Here is a 16,523-nt window from a genome sequence, read left to right as displayed (position 1 = left end):
ATTTATGATTTAAAAGCAAGTTCTTGACTTTTGCAAAACAACCTTCATATATTTGGATTCTACCTCCCCTTCTCATCCATTTAACACTAAAAGACCTATATTTTTCAGAATTACATAAATGTCCTTTTCCCTTTTGCATTCAAATTTGAGCACACATACACAAGATCAAACATGCACACTTTATACTAAAATTTAGTGTTTATAATCCTAATACCTGAATGTCACATGAATGACGCCATACTTCGGGCTGAGTGTGGTGTCAACCTTCGCGACGTGTGTAGTCGCGTGTTTTTTCTTCCGCTGTGAACTTGACAAGCATGTTTAGCTTGTCGTTTTAAACAATGTTTGTTTCTTACCTTAAATTTGAAACGGTTTGTAATAATGGTTAATATTCTGTAAATTAAAAGTGGATGAGCTGTTGTGTGAATGTAAACTCGCCTTCGTGCGAGGTAAACCTGCTTCGATCCTGTTGAACCGTGGTTGCATCGGGCGGAGACCCGACAGACCAATGGGTTTTTCCGTTTGAAGTGCGTTGAGTTAGTATCGGCTGTATAGCAATGACTAGTGCACTTGAGCCGGAATAATTCAGGCGGTTCTGCCACAGCGGGCTCCACCCCGACCCGGAAGTACGACAAGGCCCAGGGAGCGGCCACCACCTGGAGCAGCCAGGCGGAGGAGTCCAGGTCACGGAGGCTCCAGCACGGCGACGGGTCCTTCGTGGGGCAGCTGGCCCCCAAGCACCAGAAGACGGCGGCACCGGAGGGGCAGAGCAACAGCCAGGCTCCACCACCACCGTCGCAGCATCCGCAGCCGTAGGGGAGGCCGGAGGACGCGCGGCGGTCTTCACCGCAGCAACAACCTCCATCACCACAGCCAACGCCGCAGCACCAGGCGATGCCGTCACCATCACCACAGCCAGGGCCGCAGGCCCCGCCCTCGCCGCCGAGAGCGCCCTCGGCGGGGGGGCCGCACCATACGACCGGGGAGTCGTCCGCGGGAAAGGAGGACCCCCCCGATCACCCAGGGAGATTGGGTGTGGCCCGACTTCAAGTAAGCAGCTTACTCGTGCTTTTCTTTGTTCCATTCAATTTTTGGGTCCTAACCCCGTTTGTGCGTGCCAGGGCCCTTTTTCCAGCCATGTTCGCCGTGCCTGCTGGTGATTCACCGGCCGGAGGGTCCGGCCCCCAGCCAGCCCCATCTTCCCCTGCTGAGAAGTCGGCGACAGCACCAGCAAGGCCACCGTCCTCGCCTGCATCGGTAGGGGCCCAACCCAGAGGTCCGGAGCCCGAAGCCACACCCCGGGAGGCCGAACCTGCGCCCCAGGGGTCCGAAGATGCACCTCAGTGTGAGGCAGCCCCTTCCGCCGCAGCAGGCGGAGAGCCGGAGGCCTCCGCCACACCTGGTGCCACGGCGGAGCCCTCCTCGACTGGGCCGGCAGTAGAGGAGGCTGCGGCAATAGTGGAGGCAGCCGCAGCAAAGTTCGCAGAGGCCCCCTGCTCCGACCCGTAGCCTGCGCAGGGGAACGAGTCGGAGGTGGTGTACAAGAGGCGCCTCCTCCCAAAGCCAGTGAAGGTTCCGTTCTCCCACCTCATGGCCAAGGGCCAACGGGTGATGGAGGAGATCGTGGAGGGCCTCCAGCAGGAGCGGGAGGAGCTGGAGGTAGAGCGCCTCCGACTCTCCGACTGGGAGCGCCGCCTGGGGGACCGCATCGAGACAGTCACCTCCCGCTACACCGAGGAGCAAGCCCAGCTTGAGCGGGAGCGTGACGACCTGCAGGAGCAGTTGCATAGGACCCTCAAGCGAGAGGCGGTGGTCGCCCGACGGGAGAAGGCAGTCATCCAGCGGGAGAGGCTGGCAATTGAGAGGGAGCTCGCGATGGAGGTGAGGACGAAGGCCGCTCTCGACTTGACCAACCATGCCAAGGCTGCATTGAAGTTGATCGAAGAGCAGCGCGCCGCCCTCCAGGAACGGGAGGCGGACATGGCGGAGGAGAAAGCCAGCCTCGCCGCCCATCGAGAAGAGCTGGCAACCTGAACCCAGGGCCTTAAGGAGCGGGAGACGGTCCTCTAGGAGAGAGGGACAACGCTTCAGGAGAGGGAGGTGGCGCTCCAGGAGAGGGAGGCCAAGATGGAGGAACTCCTGGCGGAGCGGAGCACCGGGATCAACCGAGTTGTGAGGTGGGTCGGTGAAGCGAACCCCTCCCTGGATGCCCTTAGGCTAAGTCGCATCCAGGTCGCTGAGGCCCCTCCTTCACTTGGCGCTATCCTCTCGGTGCTGGATTCCACCGTCGAGCGACTGCGACACATGGAGTTCGCCATCCTCGACCACTTGGAGACCGAAGGGCGAGTGGTTGCCCGGGCAACGGCGGAGTACATCCTTACCTGCTACCGGAGCCACGACCCTGCCATTCACTGACTCCAGTTCTGGTTGGCCCCGCTCGAGCAACGGCGGTCGCTGCTCGGGAAGGAGTGCAAGAGGCGGCGGACATTGTGGTGTCCCGCATCCAGCACCGGGATCCCACCGGACCACCAGAAAAATAGGAGTAGCTCCTTCTTTTTTCTTTTTTATGTAATGTAATGTTTTGTACATAATAAGTAATGTATTTGCATTGCAAAAAACAAGACTTAGCCATTTTATGCATCTGTTTTGCAAGAAAACTTAGCCATTTTCCGATTCTGTCATGTGCTTTCAGGCTTGCCGAGGTCCTCTAACCCCCTGGGAGATAGTCGCGATGAATTGGGACTAGCTACCATTAAACCGAGGTCCTGCACATGACTTAGAATCATTGCTTAGCAATTTTTCTCACGGGGTCCCGGTCCTTGCCAACGAGGGGTCTCTAAGATGCTTAGTGAATCTGGGCACCAGGGCCTATGCTTTAGGATTAGAGGGGTCCGGGCTTCCGTGGGCATGGTTCGAGGTACTACGACGCTTATCCTAGGGAGGTAGAGCGTGTAGGCTTAGGGTACGGAACCAGGCTAAGCGGCTATACAACTCTGGACCCCGCAAAGGATGAGTGTGTTTCCCTGAAGCCAGTTCTGAGAATGCCGGACCCTTCCTTCCTGTGAACATAGGTCCTGGGCGGAGATACAATGCAGCAACCAAAAGCAGGCCTCGGGTACGGCATGGGAGTAAGAGACCACGTGGGGGTTAGCGAAGCAAGAAACAAGGGAAAAACAGAATCGCATAAGCCTTAAGGACATATGGAGAATAAATTTTTCTTTAATAAATTGGTACAGACAGAGTGTGCGATGGATGACAGGGGCCGGGTTTACGAGGACGGACCTCCACCGCCCTGGTCCGCACAGGGATGCTACCATTTACAAAGGAAAGAATTTTCTCTCAGCTAGGCCCCTAAGGGTAGAACTTACGGAGGTGCTCAATATTCCACGGGTTGGGTAGCTGCATGCCTTCCTCCGTAGCCAAGTGAACAGATCTGGGTCGGCATACTTTTGTCACCTTGAAGGGACCCTCCCAGCTAGGGGAGAGCTTGTGTAATCCTTCTCGGTTCAAGATTCGCCTTAGGACTAGGTCCCCGACCCGGAGCTCCCTACTATGCACTAACCGTTGATGATAACGTCGGAGCGCTTGGTTGTACCGTGCATTTCGGACTGCTGCTCGCCATCTTCGCTCGTCGACGAGATCCACGTCCTGATGACGTTGCTGCTCCTGCTAGTCCTCATCGAAAGCTTGGACTCGTAGCGAGCCCATGGTGATCTCCGGGGGAAGGCACGCTTCAGCCCCGTAGACCAGGAAGAAAGGGGTTTCCCCAGTCGCCCGGCTGGGTGTGGTCTGGTTCCCCCACAGCACACTTGGAAGCTGGTCAACCCATTTTGCGCCATGTTTCTCAAGATCGTTGTAGGTTCGGATCTTGAGCCCTCTAAGGATCTCAGCATTAGCCCGCTCGACTTGGCCATTGCTCCTGGGATGCGCCACGGAGGCGAAACAGAGCTGGATGCCAATATCTTCGCCTTGGTAGTTGCTGACGCCTTGGTAATGTTGACCATAGGGGTTGCTTCCGGCCATTTGGTGAACTTGTCGATGGTGACGTAGAGGTACTGGTACCCGCCGAAGACCCTAGGGAAAGGCCCCAAGATATCTAACCCCCAAACAGCGGAGGGCCAAGAGGGTGGAATCATCTGCAATGCCTGAGCTGGAGTGTGTATCTACTTTGCATGGAACTGGCATGCCTTGCAGGACCTTACCAGCTCAGCTGCATCCTGGAGTGCTGACGGCCAGTAAAAGCCATGCCGGAAGGCCTTACCAACCAGCGTGCGGAATGAAGAATGACTTCCGCACTCGCCTCCATGGATCTCTGCGAGTAAGTCACAGCCCTCTTCCCGGGTGATGCACCGCATGAGGATGCCGTTGGCGCCACGGCGGTAGAGATCCCCTTCTACCACTATGTATCGCTTAGCCAACTGCACTATGCACTCAGCAGATGCTTGGTCTTCAGGAAGGAAGTTATCTTTCAGGTAGTCCCGGATCCCGGAGATCCATGCATTGGGACCTCCCTGAGAAATTGGGTGTGGTTCCCCGAGGTCTTCGGGACCCTCGAGGGTGCACACAACCCTTGGCGGGCTCCACGGATGGAGCGCCGCCGGGACCGCTAGCTTCGAGGTGCTAGTTCGACCCCCTTCGCCCAGTCCGGCGGGCTGGGCGGAAGGCATCAGCAGTCATCTTTGGAAGACACCCTCTGGCACGGATGCCTGAGTCGATGCCCTCACGGAGAGTGCATCTGCCACCGAGTTGCCCTCGCGTGGAACGTGTTGTGGTTCCAGCACATCGAAGTCCTTCTCCAGCTTCCTCACGTGGATGAGGTAAGCTGCGAGCTAGGGATTGTTGCAGCAACACTCCCCCCGGACCTGCCTGATGACGAGTTGAAAGTCCCCTTTGACCAGGAGCTCCCGGACCCCCAAGGATAGGGCCACCGTGAGTCTGAAGATTAAGGCCTCATACTCCGCCATGTTGTTGGTGGCCTCAAAGTCGAGGAGCACCATGTACTTCACTTGCTCGCCATGTGGGTTGATGAGGACCACGTCAGCCCTAGCCTTCTTGTTGCGAGCGAACCCGTCGAAGAAGAGCGTCCAGTGGGGTTCGGTGAAAATCGGAGCCCGGACCTCTTGAGGTGGGGGGTCCGACCCATGGTCCGGACCCCCTGAGACGCTTGGTGCTAGTGTCCACTCCGCAACAAAGTCGGCGAGGATCTGGCTCTTGATGGCGTGGCGTGGCTGGAAGTCGAGTTGAAACCCAGCAAGCTCTGCTGCCCACTTGGTGATATTGCCCGTGGCGTTGGAATTGTGGAGTATGGCCCTCAGAGGATAGGAGGTCACCACCACAATCTTGTGGGCCTGAAAATAATGACGGAGCTTCCGGGACGCAATGAGTATAACATAAAGAAGCTTATGCGTCTCAGGATACCTGGCCTTTGCTTCATGAAGGACCTCGCTGACGTAGTAGACTGGCTTCTGGATGGTCTTGATTTTGCCAGCAGGACTGGGTCCTTCTCCCTGGGCTGGGGACGTGTCAGGCCCCTGGTTACCTGATTCTCCCCCGGGTCGGGACCCGGCCAGACCCTCCGAAGCAGGGTCGGTTGTCACACTGGTGGAGGCCGGACCTCCACCTCCTATAGGGGGGACCACTGGGCCCCCCTGCAGGAGTTGCTCGGACCTCTCGGCGACCAATACCATACTGATCACTTCAGTCGTTGCTGCAAGGTAAAGAAACAGCGTCTCACCTAGGTCCGGTGCGACCAGGACCGGCAGGAAGGTGAGATACTGCTTCATCTCTTGGAAGGCTTGTTCTGCCTCATCAGTCCATGTGAATGGACCGAACCCCCTCATCAGCTTGAAGAAGGGAAGAGCCCTCACTGCCAGCCTCGAGATGAAGCGGATGAGGGCCGTAAGGGACCCCGTCAACCTCTGCACGTCCTTGAGACGCGCAGGGGGTCTCATTACCTCGATCGTCCAGATCTTATCCGGGTTCGCCTCGATCCCCCGGTGTGACACTAGGAATCCGAGGAGCTTTCCCGCCGAAATGCCAAAAACGCATTTCTCGGGGTTAAGCTTCGTGGAAGTCGTGCGTAACTTGTTGAAGACTTGAGTTAAATTTTCTAGAAGGGAATGCGACTCTCTAGTCTTGACAACGATGTCATCGACATACACCTCAACTATGTCTCTAACCAAATTACCTAATGTGATGTTCATTGCACGAGCAAAGGTGGGTAGAGCATTAAGCAGTCCATATGGCATTACAATATAACAATAAAGACCATCCACTGTTACAAAAGCAGTATGCTTCCTATCATCTTTAGCCATTTTGATTTGGTGAAAACCAGAATAGGCATTTATGAAGGACAGCAAGTCACACCCGGAGGTGGAGTCTACAATCTGATCTATTCGAGGGAGTGGATAAGGGTCTTTTGGACATGTCTTATTAAGATTGGTGTAGTCGATGCACATCTGAAGCTTCCTGTTAGCCTTTGGGACAACGACGGATTGGCCAACCACATTGGGTGGTAGACCTCTTCGATGAAGCCTGCCTGCAGCAGTTTGTGGGCCTCTTCACGGATGAAGTTTTGCTGCTCGATGGACTGCTTCCGTGGCTTTTGTCGCACCGGCCTAGCATCAGGGTGGATCTTCAGATGGTGCTCAATCACCTCCCTAGGGATCCCGGGTATCTATGACGGTTCCTAGGCGAACATGTCAACATTTGCCCGAAGGAAGACGATAAGCGCGCTTTTCTGTTTCTCTCCCAGGTTCCCGCCGATGCGGGTGGTCTGGGAGGCCTCCGCTCCGACCTGGATGGTCTTCACGGGAACATCGTCCGTATCACACGGACGGACCCTGGGCACCTTGGTCAGCGCCTTGGCTCGAGAGGATCAGGGGTCGGACCCCTCGGCGCCAGCTGTCGGGGCAAGCCCTGCTGCCAGCGCATGGAGCTTCTCGACCGCTACGATGGCAGCGGTCTGGTCGCTCTGCACGGTGAGGACACCTGCCGGGGACGGTAACTTGAGGACCAAATACCCTTAATGGGCAACGGCCATGAACCGGTACAGAGCCGGTCTGCCAATGATGGCATTGAAGGGGAGGTTCACCTCCGCAACTTCGAACTGCACATTCTCCGTGCGGAAGTTCACCTCCATCCCGAACGTGACCGACAGTTAGATGGTCCCCACCGGGTAAACGGGATTTGGGCCCACCCCGGAGAATGGGCGTGACGGAGCCAACTTGGACTCCGGGATTTGCAGGTGCTTGAACGCTGCATAGCTGATGACACTGAGGCCAGCGCCTCCGTCAATCAGCATGTGGTGGAGCCGGACGTTGGCAATGGTGGGGGGAGTGACAAGCAGTAGCACACCAGCCCTGCCATGTTCTCAGGGCAGTAGGACGGCCCGAAGGTGATAGTGGTGCTCTTCCACCTCTGGTGGGGCACCGCCTTTGGCGTCTCCGGCTTCACCGAGAATACCTCTCGGCGAAGGGTCTTGACATCCCGCCGGGAGACGAGCTCCGAACTGCCGCCGTACATGACGTACAGCTTTTTGCGGCGCTCGTCACCCTCGGACTCGGAGTCGGACCGGCTTCTAGGCTCTTCCCATCCTGGATGAAATGGTGATATCACATCAGATAGCATTGTATACACATCCCACCATAATCCCACATCAGATATGGAGAATTCGACATTAGGGGTGCCCAACGCATTGTCGGATACTGATTCTTCGGAGAATACACCATAGTAACATTATTCTTACCAATTCTTATGAGTCGGCTTGAGAGATGAGCAAGAGCATGATAAAGCTTTAGATGGCCACACAAATAAATAGACATACAATGATATGAACATTAGACCGTCGAGTTTTATGACTTTCTTTAGCTTTTTTAAATTTGTATACTCTTGGACCAAGACTCTTACTTGTACTTGGTTAATAGAAAGAAAAGCATAACCTTAAATTTTTACTTAAGATGAACATAGACCATTAAAAACTAAATCAGCCAAATTTTTTATCAGAAATTGATAAACCAAAATGATGGTTCTTAATATCTTTTAATCTTTTGAAATAATCAAGAACACATTCATCTACCTTGTCTAACCGATGTCAAGTTTATCAATTTTGATTCATTGATCCCAATGTAAAAGTTATCATGACTTCTCTAATTGATTCCAAGTACAAAAAGAGCTAGGAGCTAATGAACAAAACCAAGAAAAAACAGTTCTAGTCAGATATAAAGAAAATAAACGCACTTTCAAAGCATCAATGAAACTAACCTCTCCTAACTGAGCAATGTAATGGCTAATGTATTCCCATATTGTTCTATTATGTTCCCCACTAAATTTCACAAAAATAGGAGCATGCCAGTCAATAGGATAATGAACCAAATCAAATTCATCAGAATATGATTTTTTCATGCGAGCCAAATCGTCCTTATGTTTAGAAAAATCTGCCTCAAAGTTAATAACATTTGGCATGTGCAATGTAGGAGCAATGCGTTGTGCAGTAGGAAAAACATGCGGCATGGTTTGAACAAAATTTATAGGTGGGTGCCGCAATAGCTGTCAAAAACGTCATCCTGCACCAGGCCATAATGAATACCCATCCCTTGTGGGGGAATAGTTGGTACATTGTATGCTGCAGAAGTGTAAGGTGGAACAAAGTTTGCAACCTAATTTGTCCAGCTCGGGATGGCTGAACTAGGTATTGTCTCTAACTGTGAAGGAGGGCATGATGAATTCTTGAACCCTCATGACCAAACCTTGCCAAGTCTTATTGAATCCCTTCAAGAATTGCACCTTGAAATACTCCTCGTACGCTCCTCGCTGAGCTCTTTAGTAGATGCAGTAATGATGTTGTCCCTATCACGATAGGTGTTGACATCCATTTTGCTGGAGTTAGATGGATCCGTTTTTGCAACTAAAATCTTCTTCGGTAGCAAAGTCACCAAAAGTATATTAACGCAAGCTGTGGTCAACACACCGAATTTGCTGAAACGCACGGATCGCAAAAGAATTACCTCGCAAAGCTCCTAGTGCAAACCGCTCTAACCGGTTTCCTGAACCGACGTGGCTACTTCTACCAGATGCGCCGTGAAAACCTAGAACAATAGACCGGGATGGACCCCGTCAGGATTGGTGAACCTAGGGTTTATCTGAGATTGCCAAGCGACCCAGAATGCCCTCAAACACATAGAGAGGCAAGAAGAACAGCAATTACGGTTTGAAAAAGAGATGGATTTGGAGATGAAAATAAGGGTACAAGTTTTTTATTCGATTGGTTGCCCTCAATCGGCTGTGGCCCTTCATATATATATGGTGGGGATGTCGTGCCCCACTAGTAATTGAATCTGTTATAAATTCCGTATCAAAATATAACTCCTGCTCGGAGATTCAGATAAAAACCGGCCTAGCTTGTTTCCTTACGTGCAGTCTTTCCTAAGGTCCATACCAAATCGGGCGTTCTATGTATACATTTCGATCATATCGAAGAGAGCTACGCAATAGTGAAGTCAAAATTGTATTTTAGTAAACTAATCAGGCCTGTTTCTTCAGCCATGCCAGTTTTGGTAAACAACACCCAAGTAAACTTCTATGTTGTGCTGAGGAAGAGGATAGAGGCCACCCCTACATCTTCCTTCCAAAGTTGTTCTCCTTGTTGCTTGATCCTTAATCAAGAACATATAAGGAAAGAAGATTCTTTCTTGGATTTAGGGAACATTATTTAGATGCAAATTGCAATGAGGGTACCAACAATAGCATGACTAATATGATTAATGTTCATATCCACACCGCTCGCAGTACGGATTTGATCATTCCCATTGTACTTGTCACGGATGACCAGCCTGTCGAGCTCACTTGTGATGTGATCAATGCACCAGTACCGGTGTACTAGTTGGTGTCAACGCCATAGGAGTTTGACACTTCATTGACGTTCCTCTCATCAGGAGCATAGCCAGGGTCAAAGCGTTGTCGGTACATCATCGTACTATGACCTGCGCCCTCTAGAGTCACCGCATCCATATCCACCACACGTACCGTGACTGCCGCACCTGCCTCATTGATAGAGGACTGCGACCCACCATAGGAAGCAGATCCAAGCGGCTCTCAAAGCTCAAGATCTAAGCTAGGAGTCTATTGTACCCGATCGGCTCAACCCTAGCAAGAAGAGCGGACATGAGAAAGTTGTATTCCCTATCAAGCCCGGTTATGATATATGATGCAAGCTCTTCATCATCGAGTTTCTGTGTATTTTGAATATATAATGCACCTTTTTTAATAAAGAAAAGTCTAGCCTTCGGTGTGTCAGAAAATAATAAATGTAGTACTCGAAGAAAGAAGGAAATATAACATGCGCAGGTAACCAATACATCCATTTGGCCTCTGCCCTGCCAACTTGCCACAAGCATTCCTAGAGACCCTAAGGCAGAGAAAAAAAAGAGGCATTGAGTTGTTTGTCTATAGGCTTTAGCGTGGGAGGAGTAGGGCGGTGTGGGTGAACCCGCCCACCCGCACATCCACATAGGAGTCATCGCGGTGTCCGCAGGAACGCTGCAACAACTAGTCTATCGTGGTTACAATAATTAGAACTGCTAGCACCTGGACGTCCGATCCGAGCACCAGCGTCGGACGGTTTGGCAACTAAGAAATTCTCACTGCAACATACATCTCGTGTTGCATGCAACCAAAAAAATTATGCACAAAGCTTTGAATGCAGAAAAAATTCTGCTGCAACATGTATGAATGTTTCATGCAACATTTTAGGTTCCAAAATGTTATTGTAAAATCAAGGCCGAATCAGTGCAAATAAAGTCAACTAGCTTGTATCGATAAGTGAAACATCAAAAGATAATTACTGCAACATCTGAAAATAAATTATGCAACATAAAAAATCAAAGTCATTAAACATCTCGAATAAGCAATAGAACATCAAAAGTTCATCTATTCCAACATTTTGGATCAGGTACTGCAACATGAAAAAATTCAATGCACGTAACATAGAAACTCGAAGCAACGAAGCATCTCGAATATGCCAGGTAACATCGAATATTATCAATTGCAATATTTTAGTAAGCTACTGCAACATGAAAAACTATGTGCACGCAACATCAAAAATCAATCCAATGAAACATCTAAAGATCATCTATTGCAACATCTTAGGTAAACTACTGCAACTTGGAAAAAAATAATACGCAGATCTGATTGACCACGAGCAAAAAATCATGTACTCATCATGGAGAAGGTAGGGGTCACTGCTGATTTATTTTAGAACGAATTTGTCATCTCCATGGTCAACCACATGGAGGCCACCACCAAATCTAGCAGACGCAACAAATAAAAAATGCTACTAGAACAGTATCATATAGAGATTGCAACATCTAGCGGACACGTGTGCAACAGATAGGAACGTAATGACAACCGTAATGGTGGGCTCAAAATACCCAAATACCCAGATCAACAACCTCCCTGCTAGATCGAGCTTTTCCTTGCATGCCTGAATTGACACCCCTACCCAAATCGAGTAGCTGCTTGCCTGAATCGACATGCTCCACGGCTGATTGAGTTGTTGCCCACATGAATTGATATCCTCCCAGCATAGGACAAGTTGTTATTCACCGAAATCACCATGCTCCCTTGATGGATTGGGCTCCTGTGACGCAAATCGCCAGCATCTCTCAAGCGGACCTGCGCCTGATTCACGTCAATTGGGTCGCCGCCATCGCCCGATGCCATCGCCGAGACCTCGGAGTGTCGCTCACGTCAAGCGTGGCTGCCTGAGCGTACTACCTTCTTTGCACCTTGCTCGATGTGTCGCCGCCAGCACCCTCACGTGGAGGGGTCGATGGCGGCAAGAGCGCCGCGCAGTCGCTGAGAGTCGCACGTCGAGAGCGGGTGCCCGACGCATCCCTCTTCTCCGCCTCGCTTGCACGGCCACCAATGGCCGCCGACGGCGGCCACCTAGTCGGTGGGGGAGCAGGAGCCACGCACGGTCGCCGAGAGCCGCGCACGTTGAGAGCAGGGCGCAACGCTCCCTACTTCTCCACCTCGCTTGTGTTGCCGCTGGCCGCTGCCCCTCCCGCCGGGTCCAGCGGTCGCCTCACTTGTGCAGCCATTGGTGCTTGCCGCCACCGCCGCCGCCCTTCTCTCTAGCTCTGGCGCGGGTGGTCGATCGGCTGGGAGTAGGGTTCACGAGGGGAAGGGGGAAGGAGGAGTGGAGGCATGCAAAACGAAAATGGCATGTGGTGGAAGGAGGCACTGTCTGGATAAGGTCGCCACAGTCGTAGAATTAAGTGGTTCAAATGAACGTGGATACGTGCATCCGAGACGTCGGACACCCTATCCTTAGCATTACGGTACAATAATTTATGCCCCTCAACTATCATTGTTAAGTTGGACTGTTCATATCTTTCGGATGGAAGCCAAAAGGTACAGCAGGCACCTTCCTAGCACCCAAACGTTAAAACTCAGAGAAATATCAAACATGATACTTGTACCCTTTTTACTTAGTCATGTGATATCTTTGACATACTTAACAGAATACTATAAACAATATTATTGGGGTTATTTGACAGTTTTAATAGATCTCTTTGCACTCATTTTTTCAGACCGCTCCAGAAACTTCTGTGCTCACCATGCATGATCTTGTGTATGACCTTGCAAGATCAGTCATGGATGAAGACATGATTGTCTACAATCCTAACAAAATGACAAGTGTGGCAGACCAAAAATATTACCGCTATGCGTTGCTCACAAATTGTAGCGAGCCATTGAAGATATCAACTACCTTACCAGCCAAGTTAAGGGCACTTTTTTTCAATGACTGCAGCAGACTGGGGCTCCGTGGCAGTGCATTTACATTCTCAAAGTGTTTGCGTGTTCTGGATCTAAGTGAATCATCCATTAGCAAGTTTCCAGCCTCTCTTGGCAATCTGAAGCAACTGAGATTTCTTATTGCTCCAAGGTTCAAAAATCCAAAGTTCCCCGTCAGTATTACTAGGATCTCAAAGTTGCAGTACCTTGACATCCATGGATCTTCTCAGGTTTCAACAATACCGGAGTCAATTGGTAAACTTGACTGCCTTATGCATCTTGACTTATCCGGTTGTACTGAAATAGTCAAAATGCCAGAATCTCTGGGAAATCTCAAAGATTTGCTGCACCTAGAATTATCATCCTGCTCAAGACTTGAATGGGTACCAGAAAGTGCCTGTGGTCTCACAAGTCTACAGTACTTAAATTTATTTTGCTGCTCCAATCTTCAAAGGCTACCACAAGATTTATGTAGCCTAGTTGAACTACAGTATTTCAGCATATCAGGCTGTTCCAAGATTCCAGAATTGCCAGTGGGTTTTGGGAAGCTCACAAATTTGTTGCATCTTGATTTGTCACGGTGTTCCTTTGTGATGCTGGAAGAATTCGGTGGCTTCACCGAACTCAAGTATTTGAACTTATCAGGGAGCCTTAGCAACAAGAGACAGGCTGAGATAAATATTGATTTTATCAGCACACTCACAAAACTAGAGCATCTTAACTTGTCATGGAACTTTATTCCATCTCTACCCGAATCTATTGGTAATCTCAAAAGGCTACAAAGATTGGATCTATCAGGCTGCACACGTCTAAGATCCCTACCTGAAGGCATAGGATCAATTGATAGTCTGCACTTGCTGTTGGTTATTGAGTGCTCAGAGAAGCTGAAGAACTACATCAGGAAATCTGGGCTCAGATGTAATCCATTTGTTCACTTAGAGGTTCGCCCAAACAATGGTGATGCTGGCAGCAATCTTCATCAGCTTGAGGGTATAAATTCTTCTGAGCTTCAAATAAGCTGTCTGGAACATGTAAGGATTCCAGGAGAAGCAAATGCAATTGAGTTGTGCGATAAAGACAATCTCTCCAAATTGACACTTCATTGGACGATGGAAGCTGATCGTATTTTGGACCAGGTAGTCATGGAAGAACTAGTTCCACCAACTGGTCTAAAATACTTGGAGCTGATCGGATATAGCAGCATAAGCTTTCCAGTTTGGTTCATGGGCTTTTCTCATACTCTCCTGAATCTTGTTTCTGTTAAATTGGAGGACCTACCCAGCTGCAGCAGTTTGCCGCCACTTGGGCAGTTACCAACCCTAAAAGAGTTGTACATTTCAAGGTTGAAAAACCTTGTAAAAATAAGTGGGAGCTTCTGTGGTGGACAGCCAGCATTCATTCAGCTCTCAAGGCTTACCTTGTCGAACATGGAGAGGCTAGAAGACTGGAGCACAACAAACTCTTCCAATATTGAAAGGCTACCACAAGATCTTTGTATACTCCCCAAACTCCAGTATTTAAACCTATCATGCTGCTCCAATCTCGAAAGTCTACCACAAGATCTAGGCGAGCTGACGGAACTCCAAAATTTATGCTTGTCAGGTACTTGTAAACTTAATGTATTGCCGGAGTGTCTTGGGAAGCTCACAAATTTAGTCCACCTAGATTTGTCTCAGCGCCCCTTTGTCATGGCAGAAGCGTTGAGTGGCCTCACCAAACTCAAGTATTTGAACTTATCAGGGAGCCTTCATAACGATAGACAAGCTCAGAAAACTATTGATCACATCAGCACTCTAACAAACCTAGAGCATCTTGACTTGTCTTGGAATTTTTTTCGTTATCTACCCTCAAGTCTTGGTAATCTCAAAAGGCTACATGTATTCGATATATCAGGCTGTAAACATCTAAGCTCCATACCTGTGAGTCTCAAATCCATTGATAGTCTCGACATTGTTTATCGAGTGCTCAGGATCTGAAGAATTTCATTCTATTTCGGCTGCCGCCCAAATGTTGCCAACTACCTCTCTTCCATGTTCTCCCAAACAGTGGTGATTCTTGCAGCAATCTTCTTCGGCTTAAGGGAATCCTTCTGAGCTTGAAATACTCGATCTAGAAAATGTAAGGATTCCAGGAGAAGCAAATGAAATTGAATTGCACAATAAAGAAAATCTCTCCAAATTGAGACTTCAATGGTCCACGTATGCTCATCGTATTTTGAACAAGGATGTCATGGCAGAACTAGTTCCACCAAGTGGTCTGAAGCACCTGGAACTAGTGGGATATAGCAGTATAAGCTTTCCCTACTGGCTCATGGCCATTCCTCGTTATCTGCCGAATCTTGTTTTTCTATTCATTTGACTGACTCACCAAGCTGCAGCAACCTAGAAGAGTTGTATCTTAATAACTTGAGCAGCATCACAAAAATCAATGAGGATTTCTGCGGTGGCAAAGGAGCATTCCGTCAGTTGTCAAGATTCTCTTTGAAGTATATGTATCCACTGGATGAGTGGAATACAATGTACTGTTGTGAGGATGGTACACTGGAGTTCATGTTCCCCGTGCTTGATAAACTGGTTATACATGGTTGCCCGAGGTTGAGGCTGAAACCAAACCCACCTACATTTTGCGAATGGAACATCTATGCAAGCGATAAAGTGCTTAATTCAGGGGATGAATGGGACAGCTTCAGCCATTTCAAATCCTCTGCACCAAGGAAACAGTTGGTGGTCCTGTGCGATCGTTATTGCGGGAGTTGGAGGCTGCTTCACCACTTACCTATCCTCCAAGAGCTGGCAATAAAGTTCCACGATGACGAGTGGATGCCAGTAGTGTTCCCCGAGAAAGATCGGATGACAAGTTTGCCAGAGAGCCTGCGGCAGCTTCCCTCCCTTTCTACCCTTGAGTTGTACAGGTGTAACAGCATATCAATATTGCCAGATTGGCTTGGCGACCTTAAATCTTTGGAATGCCTCCGCATTCTGTACTGCAAGAACATTCTGTACTGCAAGAAGATCAAGTCCATGCCATCATCGATACAACAACTTACCAAGCTCCGGAAGCTACATATTGCGGGCAACCATGAACTAAAACAGTGGTGTGAATCAGAGGAGAACAAGATGAAGCTCGCCCACATCAAGGATATCGTAAGTGTACTATCAAACGTATCTATACGCGACATAGGTTTTTCATTTCTGCTAGTATATGATCCTTATTTGTTTTAGTCGTATTACTTATCTGCTGCTCATCTTCCTTATTTAACTCTTTCGTTCATGGAGACATAGACAAAACTTCTAATTCTTGGAAACAAAATTATAATGGGAAACAAATGAATTGTCGTATAGATTAGTTAGTTAACACTCTCAAACAGCTTGGTATTCTCACTTTCAGTTTACATCCCTGAGATCAGGGGCGAAGCTAGGACCCATGCTAGGCGTGCTGCAGCACGGGCCCAGCTCAGTTTACCCATATAAATCTCTATATTAATTAGGCCCAAAGCAATATTATTTAGTATAATTTTGATCAATTTAGCATTCATCCATTGGTTAAGCCCGGGCTGAGCAGCCTTTCTAGCTCCACCCCTGCCTGAGATGATTGCTCTAAAGATGGTTTTTGTAATTGTCAAAAACAGAGCATACATTGTGTCATATGTTTATCGCATATATCTATATTTCAGGTTAGGCATTCTACTACTATATATTTCATACTTTAGTCGTGTAAAATATCTGTCC

At 49.3% G+C, this 16,523-nt stretch overlaps 1 protein-coding gene across 1 annotated transcript; it reads left to right on the top strand.

Moving 5' to 3' along the window:
- The first annotated feature begins 2,127 nt into the window (after positions 1-2,127).
- LOC112898127 (disease resistance protein TAO1-like) lies at positions 2,128-14,888 on the top strand. Its single transcript, XM_025966516.1, has 3 exons — positions 2,128-2,342; positions 12,890-13,713; positions 14,842-14,888. Exons 1-3 carry the CDS (start codon positions 2,128-2,130, stop codon positions 14,886-14,888), a joined length of 1,086 nt encoding a protein of 361 aa, XP_025822301.1.
- The last annotated feature ends 1,635 nt before the right edge of the window (positions 14,889-16,523 follow it).

This window comes from Panicum hallii, chromosome 6 (assembly GCF_002211085.1).
Source record: "Panicum hallii strain FIL2 chromosome 6, PHallii_v3.1, whole genome shotgun sequence".
NCBI lineage: Eukaryota > Viridiplantae > Streptophyta > Magnoliopsida > Poales > Poaceae > Panicum > Panicum hallii.
This window is presented reverse-complemented; position numbering and strand designations above follow the sequence as displayed.

Coding starts and splice junctions, on each gene's coding strand:
- LOC112898127 (XM_025966516.1), top strand. CDS start 2,128: ATGGAGGAACTCCTGGCGGAGCGGAGCACCGGGATCAACCGAGTTGTG. Junction 2,343..12,889: donor GACCACTTGGAGACCGAAGG/GCGAGTGGTTGC, acceptor ATCATCCATTAG/CAAGTTTCCAGCCTCTCTTG. Junction 13,714..14,841: donor CAGGAAATCTGGGCTCAGAT/GTAATCCATTTG, acceptor TCTCCCAAACAG/TGGTGATTCTTGCAGCAATC.